This window comes from Lepidothrix coronata, unplaced genomic scaffold (assembly GCF_001604755.1).
Source record: "Lepidothrix coronata isolate B3197 unplaced genomic scaffold, Lepidothrix_coronata-1.0 Scaffold199, whole genome shotgun sequence".
Classification (NCBI taxonomy): Eukaryota; Metazoa; Chordata; class Aves; order Passeriformes; family Pipridae; genus Lepidothrix; species Lepidothrix coronata.
Window position 1 is genome coordinate 77,190 of NW_016690379.1, and position 19,458 is coordinate 96,647.

The 19,458-nt window shown below is 48.6% G+C and overlaps 2 protein-coding genes across 5 annotated transcripts; one reads left to right on the forward strand and one right to left on the reverse strand.

Moving 5' to 3' along the window:
• Positions 1–579: 579 nt before the first annotated feature.
• Positions 580–13,691, forward strand: PIGR (polymeric immunoglobulin receptor). Of its 3 annotated transcripts, XM_017832165.1 has the most exons (12): positions 580–780; positions 2,180–2,290; positions 5,557–5,652; positions 5,839–6,171; positions 6,355–6,687; positions 7,287–7,610; positions 8,042–8,356; positions 9,268–9,415; positions 9,910–10,028; positions 10,349–10,474; positions 10,596–10,654; positions 11,553–13,691. In XM_017832165.1, the coding sequence occupies exons 3-12, from the start codon at positions 5,571–5,573 to the stop codon at positions 11,676–11,678; spliced, it is 1,965 nt and encodes a 654-aa protein (XP_017687654.1). In that variant the 5' UTR covers positions 580–780; positions 2,180–2,290; positions 5,557–5,570; the 3' UTR covers positions 11,679–13,691. The 3 variants fall into 3 exon arrangements, with proteins under 3 accessions (XP_017687654.1, XP_017687653.1, XP_017687655.1); XM_017832164.1 differs by lacking the exon at positions 2,180–2,290; XM_017832166.1 differs by lacking the exon at positions 2,180–2,290 and having other exon boundaries at positions 9,271–9,415.
• Positions 13,692–14,849: 1,158 nt separating this feature from the next.
• Positions 14,850–19,360, reverse strand: LOC108505819 (interleukin-20-like). 2 transcript variants are annotated; one of them, XM_017832168.1, is made up of 6 exons: positions 17,521–19,360; positions 16,557–16,733; positions 16,389–16,454; positions 15,821–15,973; positions 15,345–15,419; positions 14,850–15,237 (listed from the first exon to the last, which is right to left on the reverse strand). In XM_017832168.1, the coding sequence occupies exons 2-6, from the start codon at positions 16,713–16,715 to the stop codon at positions 15,160–15,162; spliced, it is 531 nt and encodes a 176-aa protein (XP_017687657.1). In that variant the 5' UTR covers positions 16,716–16,733; positions 17,521–19,360; the 3' UTR covers positions 14,850–15,159. The 2 variants fall into 2 exon arrangements, with proteins under 2 accessions (XP_017687657.1, XP_017687656.1); XM_017832167.1 differs by having other exon boundaries at positions 17,305–19,360.
• Positions 19,361–19,458: the final 98 nt, after the last annotated feature.

A 19,458-nucleotide genomic window follows, 5' to 3' on the forward strand; every position in this document is an offset into this window, starting at 1 on the left:
CCCACCAGGCTGGGGGGAGGCAGAGAGGCTGGAGAGCAGGGAAGTCAGACAGACCTGCTCTACTGGGATGGCCAATCAGGGTCTTCTTAGGGACACTGCTTTCCAAAAAAATGTGCAATACCTCAGGAAAAAACCCACCTGGATGTGTCCAGTCCTTGCAGCAAGGGGCTCACCTGCCCAGAGCAATGGGAAACACAGTCACAGCTCAAGGGTGATGCTGCAATGCCAACAAAGAGGAGGGAGCTCAAAATTAGACCCCCCCTAAGGCTCCCCAGTGCCTTTGTGCCAGGCACAGGCACCATCCTCAAACCACGGCTGCCTGGCTCCTGTCCAAGCAAAAATCTGGCTGAAAGGTACTCCACGGACTTGACCCCGTGGAGACTCCTTCCTAAAGGAGGCAGAGGTGCCCTGGACCATTCCTGGGAGCCCACCCCCCCTCGGGGTGGCTGTTGTGCAATGGGGGGGTGCAATCAGGGGGCAAATCAGAGGGTGCACCCTTGGAGTGACAGCAGAGCTGGGCCGGGCATTGGCTCCCCGGCTCTCACGTGGGGTGCTGCTCACCTGCCAGAGCTTTTGGATGCTATTCCTTTAAGGCACAACAGGTGGAAATGCAGGGCTAAAGGAGTATTTAAACCAGCCTGGCACTGCCAGAGCCCTCGTCCTGCTGGGACAGGGAGGCAGGACACTCACAGAAGGTCCCGGGGTCACCAGCGGACTAAGAGTGGTCAGCCCGAAAGAAAAAGCAAGAGGCACAAAACTCCTGCAGAAGGAACTTCAGGTGTAAGTAGTGCTGCTTCTTTGTCTTTTGGAAATGCAAAATCTTTCTTACTACCTCTTTGAGGTGGGGAAGGAGAAGAGCAAGAGTCTGGAGCCGCCTTTGAGGGCCCTTCCTCACACGTGTAGGGAAGCAGCAGGTCTCAGTGGTGGGAGGCTGATTTCTTGTGAAAGAAGCTCAAAAGCACAGGAACAGGGTTATGACAGTTATGTTTTCTTCTCTGCAGTAGTTTTTTTAATCTTTCCTTTCTGGAAAAAAATTTAAAAAAAAAAGGATAACTGTCATTACAATATTTGCATTAAGTATTAACCTAGAAAATAACAAATGTTAGTAAATATTACTGCAGCAACCTAAAGCTTTGCTACTCAGCCTAAGGTCATTACGGTCTTTTGAATTACAAGAGGCAAATTTTGAAATTTAAGAGGAGAATTGGTGCAGTTATGTCCTAAAGGAGCTCTGAGGAGCTCTCAAGCTTGTACAGTTACCAGGAAGATAAATAAGAGAATGGTCTGGGCACAGCGTCCTAAAACTGAAATCAGAGAGTCCTTTCACACTCAGACCAACAGTGAAGGTGTGGGTTTCTGCACACCTGAGTTCTCACTCTGCAAAGAAAACATTCATACAGGATTTAATACATTCCATCTGAAGCACAGAGAAATATCAGCTCCTAAGTGTTAATGAGTCCTGCACTGGCACTGTCCACCCATCCAGGGGCTGTACAGTGAGTTGGGCCATGGGATGTTCCTGCTCCCTGCAGCAGGAGTAGAATTAAACTATAGAATAGTTTCATGTTAAACTATAATTAAATACTTAAATTAAATCATAATTAAATAATTAAATGTTAACAATTAAATAAATTAAATAATTGAATATAATTCAACTACAGAATAGTTTAATAGTGTCAAAGTTGGTTTCACTTTCCAGCCCAAGAAACACATGAACCATGACACTCTTATCTGAAAAGCAACAAGTTGGTGCATGGAGTACCTAACACCATAAAGGAATATAAAATTAGGTCACATGTTGATGAATCTAACAGCTTAAAGGAACATAAAATCAGGCCAGCAGCACAATCTCAGCTGAGATTTCAGTCACTGCCATGAGGGATGTCTGATTGTTCTGTTACATTTCTTCTCTGGAATATATTGCTCATGCAGGGCAGTGTTTAACTGACAAACAATCTTAGCTGGGAGGGTCACAAACACTGCAGAAATTCCTAAAAACTGCTGATTTCTTAATATATCTTGATAACCTTCAATAAGTTCTGCCCAGGTTTTTCTGCTCACTGTATGACAGAAGGAGCACCTCCTATTTATCTTTTCCATATTGTGAAGGAGTTTGCGACTTGAAATGTTTATTTTCTGCATTTGCAACTTGAAATGTTTATTTTCTGCATGTGTTTAGGTCAGCTTGATCTTTTATCTGAGAGCTGATTCCTCATTCTTAACTCCATGAAAATGGGGCGAAATGGTGGCTTTTCCCCATCCCACTACAGCAAACAAAACTCACAGTAAGGTAATACATGCAGTGACCTTGATGAGCAAAGTAAAGATGTGGATAACCCAGTCCTGTGCAGGAAGAAATCTCTTGCTGTGCCCTTTTTTGGGAGCAAAGAGGTCTTCAGCACCTCCATAAATCACCCCTAGCACAAATGCCAGTGCTCCTCCTCACAGTACAACCCCTAATGCTGGTCTTGCTTTAAAAGGATTTCAAGGAGGGGAAGTATTACCTATATGGGAATATATATATTACCTACATGTTATTATTTCTTCAACTATTTGAATAACAGCAAACATTCCAGCTCCCAGGCTGGAATGACAAATGGCACGACAAAATCCTCATGTTTTGTCCATCCCACTGCACGGCCTTGACACTGGTCATTATTAAGAGCAATAGTTAATAGCTAATGGATTGGACTGTGCTGATCCCTGGCAACTTCCATCAGGAGCTCTGAGGAGCTGGCATGCTCCTGGTGCAGCTGAGTCAGCAGAATTTGGGAACTGGACTCTGGTATTTCATACCCAGCCAGAGCAGCTGCTTGGTCACCTTTGCATAACTCGGGGATCAGGCCCTGATCTCTTCCCAATCATTATAAATCTGAAGATGTTTCTCCCTAGGACTGAGAGATTCCCGAAAGCACAAGAGAAATGCAGGGAAGGTCTTGTCATGGCTGAGGTTTGGAAGAGCCAAACTGGTCAGAGAGCGCTTGGAGAGGAAAACCTGGGAAATATCAAAGTGCAGGCAAACAACAGTGCTGGAAGGGAAGGTGATGGTCCCAACCCAGGTCAATCCTGTGGTGCTGAACCAGAAAAATCCACACACAGTAGATTAGGAAACACAGACAGAGAGGTCTCCTACCACATCTACTGCTGATCAGCCTCCTGCTGCCTGCAAAGGCATCAGCAGCCACTTTCTGTGGACAGACACACTGAAGGCATGTCTATCTAAGAAAGAGGGACTGACCATGGGGTTTGAGGGAGGCTCTGACCTCCCCAGAGCTTTACACACAGCATTAGAATGTCTTTATCACTCAGTGGATGCCCAGAGAGGTTTAGAGCACATCTCCCCTTCCATCTGCAGAAGCACCAACACAAGCCACTTACCTGCACTCCCTTTCACATGGGCTCAGCAGGCTTTTCTCCTCCCTGGAGCTCTGAGGTTTGGACCTTGTGCTCTTCAGCCAACATCCTTTGAAAGCCATAAGGAACAAGAGCTCTTTCACCAGCAGCTCCATGAAATTCTCCTCCAGCAGCTCGAGCAGCACTTGCTCCTCACAGAGTGACCAGCAAAGCTCGTGACACCCCTTCTGTGGGTTAGGAATGTCACTGTCCTTGTGCCACACAGCACTGGAGGCAGGGAGGGGGTTTCCAGCCATCCAGTGGAGGTTCAGAGCAGGTTTTTACGTAACAAAGTGGCTGTGCCTGCTCAGACCTGCCCTACCTGGGAGTTTTCACCATTCCTTCAGGTGAGCGGGGGAAGGTTTGAACAGCATCTGAGAAAACAGGACTGGAGGCAACTCAGAGCCACAGATGCTGGTTGTGCAAGAACACAGGAACCATTGGTTTTGGTAGACAAAAGTGCACATGTGTCCCCAGAGACAGAGAGGCAAAAATTCCTTCCTGCTCCAACATGCTTATGAAGACCCTGGTGCCACCACTCCTGCACACCTCTCTGGAGACAGCCATATCTTTGTTCCAAAAAAGAGATCTTGGTAAGCCTTCCCTACCTGATGAAACAACATTTGGGCCTGTAACCCAAAAATAGTTGATTTTTTTTCAGAGAAGAAACCAGAATAAGAGATTACTCAAATGTCACCAAAATGGGAAGGCTGAGCTGGGATCATACTTGCACCACAGAGAGAGAGGGCTGGAGGGCAGTGAGGTGACCATCAGCCAGAGGAATTGCTAGTTAGCCAGGGGCAAATATCAAGGCCCTCTTTGTGCCATATTGTTTGCTTTCTGCAGAATATGTCGTGTTTATCTTGCTGGCTACTGCTGGGATATGTATGAAAGAGCATTTTTCATGCTCAGTGAGTTAATTATTAGCCATGGACAAGTAGCCATTGAGCAAGTGGGAATCACAATACAAGGAAGAAGGCACAACAGAACCTTTCATCTTAACAGGGAAATAAAACCCTTTTCCTTCTACCGGGAATTACCCTTAATAAAAGAGTGTCACTCGATGCCCTGAAATCAAATTCCTCTGATTGTTTATAAAGATTTGCCTTGGCACCTCTCATCATCTCTTATGGGTCTCTTCCAGCTCAGTGTATTCTATGAACTTGGAATAGGCAGGGAGATCAAGAGCCGTGCTCGGGAAATGCACATTCCCACCACTGCACTGGGCACTGTCCAACAGCACAGGCAGCTCAGGCCAAAGGAAACAGTTGAGTCAATTAAGAGCCTTGGTTTCCTCCGAGCCATCACTCTGTTCAAAAACAAAAAAAGGTCAGAAATATTCACCCTGAAGATTATGGATGTATTTCAAGAGATGTAGCTTGGTTTGTTATTGCCTGTCACTGGGTCCTGGCCCAGGGTTAATTTGGGCGCAGTAGGTTGGACAGGTGGGACAGGGCTTTACTTGGTTCAAGTCTGATTCTTGGAGGAGCAGGGCTGAGGTAAATCCCTGCAGCTCACTAAGCTGGAGCAGAGGAAAAGGGGAAAAAAAGGAGAGGTGAAAATATTACTGGTTTTCTCTTTCAAATGTCCTTGAAGAGACCAGGGAAACAAAGAGCAGGAATTAAAACCAGGCTTCAGTCAGGAATTCTGCTCTGTGACAGAAGGAAGAAAGTTTTACAATGAGTGTGGTGAGGCACTGGAACATTTTACCCAGAGAAGCTGTGACTGCCCCATCCCTGAAGTGTCCAAGGCCAGGGCTTGGAGCAACCTGGGATGGTGGAAGGTGTCCCTGCCCATGGCAGGAGATGGAACAAGATGACCTTTAAGGTCCCTTCCAACCCCAACCATTCTATGATCCCTGCTGATACCATCCTATCTGCTCTGAAAAGCGAGGCTTTGGACCTCTCCCAGGTCTGGTACTTGGAGTAATCCATCACCATCATTGCACATGTACTGAAAACCAAAAATGAAGAGACCTGCGGGCAAGAACAGAGTTATCAGCTTCCTCTTTCCCATTAAATTCCTTGACAAAAGCAATTAAAAACCGTATTTCTCTCTCCTTCAAGTAGCCACCACCCTCATATCCTCCAAGCAAAAAAGATTTAGATGACTAAGTTAAATTTTGCGAGTGCAGTTACTCACCAGCTTCTGTGTCTTTTCCAGGGAATGCAAGAAAAATGGCTTTGCTAGCACTCATCTTCCTCCTTGCCCTCCTCCCAGCTGGATCTGCAAAAAGCAGACACCTCCCCAAGGCAACAAGTAAGTGTGACTGGCCTGGGGCACAGCTCTTGTGGTGGCACCTTCGGGGAGCAGCTTCACCTCACCAGTGCCCACCACTGCCACGGGATCATCAGTGCTGAGCAGCCCCGGGGCCACACTCGCCCTGGGACACCTGAGGTGGGTGGCAGAGGTGACATTTACAGCCAGCACGTTTTCCTCTTGCAGTCCTGAGCCCCGTGTTCGGGCCGCGGCAGGTGTACGGCGTGGTCGGCGGGTCGGCGACCGTGAAATGCTTCTACCCCCCCACCTCTGTGAACAGACACGACAGGAAATACTGGTGCAGGCAGTCGGGCAGGAGCTGTGGGACTGTCACCTCCACCGGTGGCTACGTGTCCTCGAGCTTCAAGGGCAGGATCTCCCTCACTGACTACCCAGAGGCAGAAAACTTCCAGATCAACATCTCCTCGCTTGCGGCGACGGACGCGGGCACTTACCTGTGTGGTGTTGGTGACAATGGCAGAGGGCTCTCCTACGAAGTCACTCTGAGTGTTTCCCAAGGTAATTACAGCTTTGGGGCTTCTTAAAATATTGTTTTCTCTTACATTCCCCCCCTCCCCTTTTAAATAAAGCTCCACAGATCTCCTGTCCAGCGTCTGAGAGCTCAAGGGGCTCCCTGCTTTCAGCAAACAGCAGCTTTCATTCCACGGGCAGCAGGCCCTGACCACGTCTCTGTATGCACAGATCCACCTGTACCCGAGGCAGCTGAGCAATTCTACGTGAAGCTGCACAGCACCTGGACCGTGATCTGCAGCTTCGGGTCGGAATTTTCCACTTGGAGGAAATACCTGTGCAAGATGGAGGGGGAAGATTGCCACGACATCATCGATAACCAAAACGGTGTCATTGATGAGGATTTCAGAGGGCGAGTTCTGCTGAGCTACGAGCTGTCTGCAGACTCAGTCAACATCATGATGACTCAGATGGACTGGGAAGACTCAGGCTTGTACCGCTGTGGGGCCGGTGAATATGGGAAAAATGGAAAATCCAAGGAACTGGACGTGTTTATCTATGAGGGTAAGATATTCCCAGTGCATTTTAGACTTCATCTGCTAGCATTGCTAGCAGTCTCACTTTATTTAACAAGAACTTTAATTTCCCTTTGCAGGCTGCTATTATCCTATTCTTCATCTAGATACTTCTTCCTATTTATTTACCCATCTATAATACACTAAACCACCACTAATAAAGCTTGTATCAAGACTTAGCTTTCCCAGCAGTGGCTGGCTATCTTCTCCAGCCCAAAACAACAGGAGGCAAATTCCATCTCCCAACTGCCTCTTCAAGTCTTGATTCCTTAAATCTCAGTATGACCAATGTAGAAAGGAGAAGACTTGCCCTTCCTCTAGCAAAGGGGAAAAGAGCTTTGAAATGTCTGTACACAAAGACAATAAGCAGCCAGTGAATTTGGGGAAAAGAAAGGCCTGACAGACTCTTTAGGATCAATTCCTGGCAGTGCCAGGACAGTCTCCTGCTGGCTGCACCCCTGAGCTTTGCCTAACCTTGCTTTAGCCATAAGAGCTTTGCTTGATCTGATAATCTTTATTTTCTTGGAAGATTTGCCACATGGACACAAGTGAGACGTTTGTAACTGCTCGTGTCATTTTTATCGACAGACAAAAACTTCCGTCAGCTGAAGACCACGGTAACTGCGAAAACTGGAAGTTCAGCAACCTTCGAATGCCTCTATGATCCTCTGAAGAAATCCTCAACGAGGATCTGGGCCAAGTGGGAAGCTAACAGATATAACTGGATCATAGACAACACAGGCAATGTGAGGCCACAGTATATGGGAAGAGTGGCCATGTTTGAGAACCCGGATAACGGGACAGTCACCGTCATCCTGAACCAGCTGAGCGAGGCAGACAACGCCTATTACTGGTGCATAACAAATGAAGCGAAGGACCAGCAATCATCAGCTGAGCTGAAGGTCATAGAAGGTACGAGGTGGTGCTTTGGCAGTTCTCTGCCTGCTCAGTGGGTACAAAACAACCTCCTGAGCACCACAAACGAGCAAACCCGGCTTTTTGGGAAGAGACACGAAGTCCAAACCTGAACTCGCTTCAGTGGCTCTAAAACTGAAACACGTGGTTTCAGTTTTATGAGAAAACACTCACAAAAATTTCTCCTGCAAATGTTTCTTAAGCCTTGCAAATACAAAACCCCAGCTTTCACCCAGAGATGCATAAAGAGCATCCTTGGCATTAATTTAGCAATGTAGGGAGCACTTTCCCTCAAAGAGCATTAATTTAGGAATGTAGGGAGCACTTTCCCTCAAAGATCCCTCTGCAGCAGCACCACTACCTGCTGGCTGCCATTCCCAGCACTGCAACCACTAACATCAGCCTTGATGTTCCATCTGCCCTTGCAGGAAAACCTCAACTGACAGGAGAGAAGGAAGTGGAGGCACAAGTGGGCTCACGGGTCGATTTAAGTTGCACCTACACGTGCGCCTACTACTCCTACGAGAAGTACTGGTGCAAGTGGAGCCCCAGCGGCTGCTCCATGTTGCCAGCTTCTGATCTTGGCCAGTCGGGGCCACAGACAACCTGCAGCACTTCCAACAGGACAGTTATCCTGAGCTTCGACTCGGTGACGGAGGATGACGCGGGGTGGTACTGGTGCGTGGTGAAGAAAAACGGCCTCTTCGGGGAGACCATGGCAGTGAAGCTGTCGGTGACCGCAGGTGAGCCCCGAGGCAGAGGTTTGCCTGCTCGCCCGGGCTGTGGATCACGCTGCCTTGTGCCGAGGGAAGTCCTCCCCGCAGCCACTAGGTTGCAGCACCTCAAAACACAAGTGCTGTGCACCCGGGCAGCCTCCCAGCCAGGTGCCAACATCGCCCTGATCCTGCACAGCTTGCCATCAGTGTTTTCATCCACTCGTTGGTTTTGGCTTCCTGGTCCCCGCCAGTCTAAATCTCACTTCCTTCCACACCAGTTTTACTGTTACCCCTGCCCTTCCTAATTGTTGCTGTTACAATTTGTAGCATCATTTAGTTTCAGCCACATCTGTCACATCTTCACCAGGTGAAGAACTGATCTAGTTCAGAGACTTACCTTGCTCCAGGGAGCTTCTTATCTTAGGAAACAAGTGTGCAGCAGGAGAGGAAAGACTAACACCAACAGCAGGGGGCTTAGTCTCAGCTTTGGTGCATTATTTTGGAATTAAGATGGTTTTTCTCGTGGAGGAATATTGTTAGAAGCAGGGAAAAAAGCAGAGCACTGGATATCCCATATTTAGCCATCCTAAGTGGATGATGGTCAAAGTGAAAACCTCATTTCATTGCCTTTGGGGGTAAAGGAGCTAGAAATAAAAGCAAAGCAAGTATTCAAAACTCCTTCTGGAAACATTAGAGGCAGAACGTAGCAATGCAAGAATTTTTCAAAAGTTTGTAGGCAGAGAGAGTCTACTTGAGATTTCTGAAGTAAGTTATTTGGAACGAGATTATTTCAGATCTCAAACCCCCATTTTAAAGAGCCCCTCATGCAGAGCCAAAACCCACAGCAGCTCCACGTCCACCCAACACATCCAGCTGGTTTTTGTGTCCCCATCTCCGTGCTGCTGCTCACTAACCACACTTCCTTCCCTGGGATACAACAGGAAGGGATGCCAAGGACAACCCAGAGCTCCTGGATGTTGATGCCCCCAGCCAGGCTGAGTTCCCCAACCATGTTGAGCCTGGCCCTGGACCCCGAGGAGGAGCCTACAGTGAATCTGGGGTGCGAAGTGGAGCTGCCCCAGCAAGGTTGGTTCTCTCTGTCATTGATAATTCTTGTGAGGTTTATATTAACCCATTGTGGGTACTGTGTTTGTGCACCGTGTGTGTGGTTCAGCAACAAAAAAAGTTCTTGTCCTGAAAGAACTTTGCTCAAAACATCAGAGGAAAAGAAGAGGGAAAAGTTACAGCAAAGGGCAAGATGACTTGAAATTAATCTGCAGGTCAAGAAAATGGTACCAGAAGGGAATGATTAGATATTCCAGATACAAAACAACTACTTGAAAGTACTTCTGCTCATATTGGAGAAATTGCCTTCACACATTTATAACCAAGCTGCTGATGCAGCTATTTTGGCACAACCTCTATACTAGATTTTTATTTGGCTTTTTTTTATTTTATTAGGATCCAGTTCATTAAGTGAATTGCATCAGGCTCGCTCAGAATTACAATCCCATACAGGTTTAGACTGCTGGACCTTCAAATACATCATTTGTAGTGATCTCTCTTTCCCTCTATTCCAGCTCTGATCAAGGCCATGGCTCCAATACTCTTCCTTTGGTGCTGGGCCCTGTTGCTGCCCTGCTCCTGATCATTGTGACAGCTTTTGCCATCGTCAAATACAGGCAGATGAAGAGATCTGGTGAGTCCCTGCCTTTCCTGTCTCTCAAGAAACACCAGCAATATTAAGATGAAGGCAACACCTTTGTGTCTCTGCTGGGCTGAGCTGCTCTCCTGGTTACCCACCATGTGAGGGGCAGGGAAGGGACCTTACTGGTCCCACTGAGCCCATCCTTGGAGCTCCAACACCCAGGACAGAGTGCCCAGCTGAGACAGAGCCCACCCCTGTGTGTGCTTTGCACCTTGTATCCCACAGCATCGCCTGGCACAGAGGGTTCAGGTGCCAATGTGCTCACACCAGCCCTAAAAAGAGGATTTATTTGTTTCCCCCTCTCTTACCAGACCTGGTGTCCATTGGGAGCTACAGGACGAACATCAGCATGTCAGACTTTGAGAGTGTGAAGGATTACACTGCCAGCAACAGCGCCTGTGTGAAGGAGAGCCAGGAGACTGCCATCGGAGGGGACGGTAGGGTGCTGGCTCCAGCCCCCCCCGGGGTCAGGGGTCTGCAGAAGGACCCCACAAAAGCCACAGAAACGCCTGCCCACCACTGCCCCCCTCCCTAACACCTCCCTTTGCCTCCCTGCAGAGTTCATCACCACCAAGGACACCCCGGAAAGTGCCGCCGAGGCAAAGAAGGCAAAAAGGGTAAGAGGAGGCAGGAGAGAGGCCACTGACCTGGGAGATGCAGCCACAGCCCTCCAGTCTCTGCCAAAGGGGCTGCCTTCTTCCAGGGGCCTTATTTATACCCAGGTGCTCTCAATCTTACCTGATCCAGCACCTGCTGCAGATTAGCCTCTGTGGGAAGGACCTTACCCCTTTCCTGACTCCATGTTCTAGTGGAGACAGTAGCAGCAGTCACCTTGCTTCAAACAGTAAACCAGGTCAGCCCCAGGTTGCATCAGGAAAGTTGGGGTTGTTACCATAGAGATGAAACACTGGGATAAGCAGCTGGCCAGAAAACAGAGCACATCCCACCTTCCAACCCTCCCACACGTGGGCAGTGGTTCAGGGGGCACAGGTAGGCAGGGAGGGCTCTGCCCTTGCAAGGGCTGTGACTTGTTCCTGTGATCCCTGCCTTTCCCTGCCTCTAGTTTTCCCTGCCATCTACTCCCCCACCCCTCCCTCTGGGGAAGGTCATGGGCAAGTGGCAGCACTGGGCAGTAGCTGAAGGTGCCAGATGCAAACCTGTGTTTTTCCAAGTCCCTACCCACAGGTGAGATGTGGGTGTTGTAAGTGCCAAGAGCTGGACTGGAGCAATAAAGGAAACAGGAAACCAGAAAAGCCTGGCAGCTTTAGGACAGGGAGCTGGATGCCAACCCACAGGGACAGGCTTGCCATGGAGTCCCAAACAAACAAACATTTGGGGCCTTCCCAGGGCCGAGCAGAGGAGTGATGCTCATACCAGCACCGATGGGACCCTCTGGATCCTCCCACTCATCCACTCTGCCTGTGTCATCCTGAGACCCTCACAGCCCACAAAATGCTGCCTTTCCCCTGCTGGCCATCCCCAACCACCTAACTGTGTCCTCCTGTCCTTCCCCAGAGCTCCAAGGAGGATGCTGACCTCGCCTACTCCACCTTCCTCTTCACCTCGGGCAGCATCGCTCAGGGTGGCTCCGGGGGGGCCAGCACTGCCCTGGACGTGTCCCCCTCCCAGGAGCAGGTCTGAAGGTCAGGGATTGAGAGGAGGCAGCGACTGGGACCGGCTCTACCTTGAGGATCACACCAAGCCATCAGCAAGCACACACACTGTTCATTGCTACGACGATTTGCTATAGCTTGACCTTTTTTTTTTTTTTTTTTTGCTTAAATTCAGCTTCGAGCGGTGATTTAGGAGGAATTGTTTGATGCCAAGTGGGGCTGGGCTGGAAGTGCAGGGTCTGAGTGAGCAGGTTGGACTGGGAGACCAAGTGGATCATCCCACCAACAGTTCCAACAGAGTGGGCTCTCACAGGGCATTTTTAAAAAGTCCCATTTTCTTTTAAAGGCAGCTGGAAAACCCTTTAGAACAGCATCTGATGCTTTTGATTCCTCTAAGCTTTCTCGACCTGAGGGCAGCACCTGCAGGCCAGACATGGTCTGAAGTATTTTCATGCACAAGCAATAAAGAATATCAGTGGCTTTCAGCAGACCAGGGAACTCGATCCGTGGGAGAGCACGGGGAGATCACACCCAGACAGACACAGTAAGGGTGGGACAAGCTGAATATTCCACAGATAAAGCAATGTAGGAAGCAGCAATGATGAAGAAGTGATGAAGCAGAGAAGCAATTTTCCCTGAACGCCAGGAATGGGATAGGCTGGTGCTTTACCTGAAAAAGAGAAGGGCTGTGGAGGGGTTTGACAGGGCCAGGGCAGAAACTGCACAGGAATTCAAATTCCTGACCTTGTGCTGCTGAAGTGCAGCTCTGAGACCAAACCATAAAATATAAAGATTGGGAAGCATCACCCTGGGTAGGGTCTGATCTGACTGTGTTACAGTAACAACCACACAATATTTCTGGTTCAGTAAAGTATTAGCTGCATTTAAAAAAATGAAAACAGTGTCATAGCTCAGGGAGGTGCTGGAAAATGGCTGTTACCCGAGAGACACTGAGTTTCCCCAAGGATGAAACACAAATTATTCCTGAATCACGGACTTCCCCAGAGGGCAGCAGCCCCAACAGCGTTTGTGTTTTCACATCCCCAGTGCAATAATTATCACCTTACCCATAGCAAGGCTGGGACCTCAAAGGTCAGGTTACAGCTCACCTACCTCCTCTCCAGGGCTCCATCCCCTCTACAGTACCCTGGGAAGGGGCTTGGATATTGGAAAAGGTGTGGAGGGGCCAGGACAGGTCTGTGCCTGCCCGGAGTTGCTGGAAGTGAATGACTGACTCTGCTGGAAAGTGTCCCCGGGGGTGAGCAGTCAGAGTGGCAGGAGAACGCTAAGGTTTGGAAACTTCTGAGAGGAGAAAACCCCTTTTGCTCTCCCTTTGTGAATCCACTTCCTCTTCAGCCTGCCCAAAGGCGTCCTTCCCTCAGCTCCCACACCGCCCTGGGAGCAGCTGGGATGAGCTTAATTCCCAGGAGAGGAGCAGGGGCTGAGAAAGGGTTGAGCATCCTGGCTCTGCCTGCACCCCTCAGCCCTGGCAGCTGCCTGCCTGAGACCCCTGCTCCTTCCCACTGCTGACGCTTCCAGCTGGCACCTCAATTCCAAAGGGGAACGGCCCTGGGCTGCTGCTGTGCTTTGCAATGTAAAATCCCTGGTTTTGATGGAAGCAGCAAAGCAGGAGTGGGTTGGGGCACGCAGCACTCTGCACAGGCTGTGAGCAGGGAATAGGATCAGCAGTGAGGACTGTGACAGCACAAGCTCAGGACGTGGAATAAAACCCACACCTCACTCAAGCTGTGATCCAGAGCCCACCACAATCCATGGAAAGGTCCACAGGGAGCTCACCTGACTCTTCACCAATGTGTCAGCTGATTTTCGGGGGTCAGTGGTGAGCTGTGGTATCTCACTGTGTCACAGCATCATTCCCAGTGGTTATTCTTTACCAGGGAATCATGGTATGGGCTGTACCTGTGGGGTCTTAAAGGGTTGGTTTCAGGAGTGATGGAGCTGAAATATCACCTTTCAGAGCGTGGAGGGATGTATTCACCCGGACACCTGGACAAATGAGAGTCACTGAAAAAAAAACCCATGAGAAAGCAAATTACAAGAATCAAAGCCCTGGCAGGCTTCCCTTTGGCCTAAACAAATAGCTGAGGAAGGACAGTGAGCAATCAGGGAGACCTTTCCTTTGAAAGTGAATCACCAAATCTGATTTGATGCCAGAAGTCTGACCAGGGTTCTCCTGTGATGGAGATCAAACCAAAGCAGGAACTCAGTTGTCCTTGGGGGCACAAGGACCTTATTCTATGGGAACAAAATCCTGCTGAAGAACCTCTTCTGCAGTTAAAGCATTCCTGGTGTCACCAGGAAGCATCATTAGTAGTTGGTTGCCCAAGCTGGGAACAGCCAGCCCTCCATCCATCCTGGCTGCTGAGGCTGGAAAGGGAGACCTGGAGAGTTTGGGGCTGTCCCATGGGAACAGAGATGCTGGGAAGAGGCTTGTGCAAGCCTGAAGGATTCACACCAGAAGCAATGAGAGCTGCTCAGAGCCAGGGGAGAGCACACAGCCCCCTGGTTGTGCCCATGGCACCACAGCAGGCAGGACTTGTGGGACACCTCGCTCAGCTTAGTTGACTTTTAGAGCAAAACACACCAAATCAGAGCTTTACCCTCTAGTCTTACTCAAGTCTTATGTCTGGTGAATGCAGCAGCAAGACTTGATCACTTGAAATACTAGGACTAAGCTGCTACCAGGGACATAAAGTCCCAACTGCTCAGTGAGTTCAGAAAGTTTCACCAGCAAGAATCATATAATTCCTCAGAATTCTGACAGACTCAGCACAGTTTCGAGTGGGGTTTACTTACAGTCATTGCAACCAATTTCCACAAAACTCACTACTGAGTGTCAGTAAATTGCACAACACACACAGGAGCCTTTTTCTATTCAGCAACCACATATCTTGCGCAGAAACTTTTTTACTGATAAGGCAGAAAACATCATCTCAAAAGGAAAGACAGATCTTTAAGGCCTCACACACCTTCTAGGACCTATTCTTGGAAGCATTTCTCACACCTTGTTTCAGCCAGATCCATCAGTGGCAGCAGCCCTGTGAGACTGAGCCCAGGTTTAAGCTGCACCAGGGTCCTTCCAGCCAGCACTCAGCACTCATGAATACACATTCCCTATCTGAATATACACTCCCTACACAGAAAATTTATAACTTAAACAACAATTTTATTACATGGTCACAGCTTATGTCTGCCAGCAAGAGAAACCCTTTGAGCTCTTTCCCTTGGAGCATCCTTTGATAGAAGCCAGCAAAGCGAGGGCAGCGCTGATTTAATCAAACTCGTTATTTCCATCTTAATGAAGACTCTGTTGGTGCCTTGACTGATGTGCCTGGCTAGCAAAGCACTCTGTTTGACTGAACCCAGCTGGAATCAGTGAGGAGCTGCACTGATACAGGGCATTTTTGTCCCTCTCATCACTGGGGTGTGCAAGGTCCCAGCAGCTTCGCCAGCCCCGGCCGTGGTGGGTTGTTGATGCCTCCTGCTCCCTAAGGAGATTTCTCCATCCAGTCTAACAGGATGTCCAGCTCACCCAGGGATTTCATTGCTGCATTTGTGACATTCAGCTGAAATGGGATAAAGGAAGAAGTTGTGAGCACAGATAATGAGTACGAACCAACGTAAAGAGGATCTAAATATCTGTGTTAATCACCAGACTCGAGCACCAACTCACCCCTTCGTAGTTTGCAAGTATTTGCTTAAATTTCTCAGTGGATTCCTGCCCACACAGGCACTGATTTTGCTCATGCTGGAAAAATAAGATAAATTCATTAGTTTGAGGCGTTACACTTAAAAATAATAGTTCGGTTTCTAATTATGCTGTAAATTATAGAACTGAGACCTTGTGAAACTGTGGGAAAGGCTGCAGGTCCCTGAATCAGACTTCAGCTAAGAACAGTTTACTTGACAGATGCAGGGACAAGATAAATATTGTCCTTGAGGACTAACGTGGGAGTTTGTTTGCTGGCGAGTGGGCAAGCAGAGAAATTTCTCAGCGGCCAGAAAACACTCTTCACATCACGCTGCTTTGTGTTCTTGTTGAAACCACTTGTATAAATAAAGACTTTGAACTTTGTAAAGCTCTTGGGTTTGTTTATACGCCAAATACTAACAGATGGAACTAAACTGCAGCAAAGAGACAAGACTTACACACTGCTCCAGTTTCCTCTTCATGCTGAGGAAGGAGTTGGCGATGCTGCTGATTTTTCGGTTCACGTACGAATCCTCCGTCTTGCAGTGCTTGAAAACTTTGTCCACGTAGAAGTTGAAGAGGTGATGGGTGATGCAGCACCTGTCTGAAGACTTAAAGAACGAATTTCATTTTTTAAAGGTTATAAACCTGCAGCCACCAAGCCCCTCTCTAGAATAAACCACCCCTGAGAGGAAGCACGTTGTAGCTGAGCACAGCGGGACATTTTGACTCATATAAAGCTTCTTCAGTGCTGCTTGATTTATGCTGGTAATATATATATATATGAAATTATTTTAGACTGCTTTTCCAGGAGATCCATCCCCAGGAAATCTCACAGAGTCAAGACAATAAACAGCTGATTGTGCAGCTGGGTGTTAGAGGCTGAGACCTGAAGCAGTGGCCAGTACCCAGCGCTTCAGGGTGTGAGAGAGCTGAAAAATGCTTATTTATAACATATTGCACCTCCCAAGACCACATTCCTCTGCTTTTGGATTCTTTAATGGCTTTCCACCCAAGGACACTCACGTTAACCTTGTGCAGGGAGTGTGGATGGGACAAGATGCTCAGGGTCCGGATGGGGTCTCTTGCTTGCTGCAAAGGAGAGCACAGAGATGGGGAAGGTTCCAGAGGGGCTCTGGGAGCTGCCAACTAAAGAGCTTCCCCAGCTCCACAAGAGCCTGGAGAAATACTTACAATATTGGCTTTAATTGCTGTGAAACCAGCCCTGATCTCAGTCATGCTCATGGAAACCCTGCAGGCTCCAAAGTGCAGGATTTTGTTCCCAGCTGTGGGCATCAAATCCACCCAGCAGCACATGGAGAAGAGGCAGAGGAACAAGTGGGATCCCTTCATTTCAGCTGCCTGGGAGACCTGCTCAAGGAAAACAGCTCTGACTCATTATCTTTGCTAAATAACACAACTGTGATGCACATGAAAATATAAACATTTTATATAGCACCTGTAAAGTACATCTCTATTAAAAAAACCACACTGGGTAGCATCTCTTAGTCATTTCTTTTTTACTCTTCATCAGCAAGAGAGAAAAAAAAAATCAAACAAAATCAAATATTTAACAGAAGAGCCCAAGAGAAAACGAGGAAAAATAAATAAAATGCAAGTAAAAAAAAAATTGCACGTAAATAGATATAGCTCTTCTGAAAAATATTTCATCAGGGAAATAAATATGGATATACATTAAATTTTTAAACGTCTACTAACTCAGAAGCAGCAGGAGGTAACTGTGACTGAAAGCAGCAGGTTCCAAACTCTGATTCCCAAAGGAAAACGCTTTCCCTCAGGAATAACAGCAGTCAAACACGAGTTCTACTAGCGCTGAAAATTAAGGTTATTAAGGAAAAAAACTATTTTAGAGACACGTTATAGGAATACAAGGAAATACCCACGAGCACATAGAGCAAAAGGATAAAAATCAGTGTTTTACCTTGTTCTTTGGTGTGGGTTCACCTGTCTCGACGATGTCTGACCTGGAGAGCTCCGAAGAACACGTTTTTATCCCGGTACCAGGAGGAAATAACTCTTGGATTAACTTTTGGGATTTTTCTTGCTTTTCCCGGCATGTATTTCCCTTTGTAATTTGCTGAATTAATGAGCAGGGGAAAGGGACCAGCTCTCTCTCCCCCACAGGTGTTTTCCTCACCTACAGAGGCGGGAACTCTTGGCATCGCTGCGTCATTTTTCATTCGGGAAGAAGGATGTGACCAAAAGGAGGGACCATCACGGGCGTTGCATCCCTAAAATGCCAAGCTCAGGGGCTTCCCCAGCATGGAGCCAATGCTACCAAGTGATTCCTGGAGAGGGCCCCTTCCTGGCTTGTCACAGAGGTCTTGGGATGTGGGAAGTTGTGGGAAGTTGAGTGGCATCATCCCATGGTCCGAACACCCCAGGGCTTCTGGCACTGGACAAGGTGCTCTGGTAGAAGAGCTGTGACTCAGGAAGTTGTCCAGACCTTTCTCCATCATTGTCCTGGCCTTCCCCTGCCAGGCTCAGGGAATTCTGCTTCCAGGCTCGCTCCTCAGGTGGGTGGACACTTATCTGCACCGTGTGTCCCTGGAGCACGGGTACAGAAGGTCAGGGATTTCGGATGGCACAGCTCCCACCTTGGTGGCAGAAATCTCTTGGTCTCCAGGGTCACAGGTGACTTCGGTGATCATTATGCACAGTCCAAAAGTGGCACCCTACAGAGGGACAGAAATTTCACTCCAGCTTCTCAAAGTCCACCAGCCCAGCAGCAAAATAACAAGCCCACGATTATCCCACCCCAAGATTTCGCTGCTGAGCAAAACTGATGCAGGCGAGGTCCTCCAGCAGAGCAGACACATTCTCCCACCAACATTTCAGATGCAGGCTGCCCCCAGGGAGCCAGGGTTTGCCAGCTGGGGCATGTTGTCACATGAAAGTGGCACTACTGGTGCAAACCCCAGGCTGGTTCACCGGGCTGTTGGCTCCGAGGCTGGTTTGGTTGTTCCTGCAACCCCTCTGGAGAGAGCCAAGCTCATTCTACAAAAAAAAAGGAGCAGTTAAAAAAACTTCTTGGACTATCTGTGCCCGGGAAGGATGGTCAGGTGGACTTAGAGGGCATGGGGGTGGCAAAATCACCTCTTTAATCCCACAGCCAACCTCCAGAGAAGGTTCCCACTGAGAGCAGCAGCCCCAGTGTGCACCTCTTGCAATGCAGGTGTATCTTGTGCCACTGCCTGTGGGCCAGGGCTGTTCTGTACAGTTTTGCTGAGTGACTAATTTATTGATAACCAAACATATATCCATCACCAGGGAAGACTAGGCAAATGGATTTTATGCCCAGGCTAGTCATAGTATTGCACAGAGCGTTGCTGAAACTGCCCCAAATGCACCCAACGTGCCTCCCTCCCGCTGCGCCTTCGCCCTGTAAATCATCCAAAGGGCAGGTCCAAATCTGCAGCAGGTTGCATTTGCCCTTGCTGAGGTGTTGGAGGGATCTGTGAAAGCACAAGGCTGTTAATCCCTCCCTTCCTCCCCCAGTTCCCAGCTGCTGCCTGTAATTCCAGCAAAAGTTTTGCTTGGAGCAGAGGAAGTGGCAGTAGCATTCCCAGGAGCCTGGTGCACACCCAGCCTGGATGAAGAAACAAGGGAAGAGGCAATGAGTTCTTACTTCATTATGTAAATGGCAGATGACAAAAAGGGATTTCTTTTTATTTTTTTTTTTTCCTTTTGGTAACTGAACTGGAGCTCACAATGGGTCAGCCGAGTGCCAGCAGGCAAGAAAGAGTTGTGGGTTAAAGACTGCCAGGCAGGTGCAGGGGAGGATTGGGGGTGATATGGGAACAGGAGGGAAATGTTGTGTTATCAGGGCCCAGGGCCTTGCCACAGACCTGGCTGGGTGTCCCTCAGGATGGCATCAACAGGGATCACAGAATGGTTTGGGTTGGAAGGGACCTTAAAGGTCACCTGGTTCCATCTCCTTCCATGGGTAGGGACCCCTTCCACTAGTCCAGGTTGCTCCAAGCCCCGTCCAACCTGGCCTTGGGCACTTCCAGGGATGGGGCAGCCACAGCTTCTCTGGGCAACCTGTGCCAGGGCCTCCCCACCCTCACAGGGA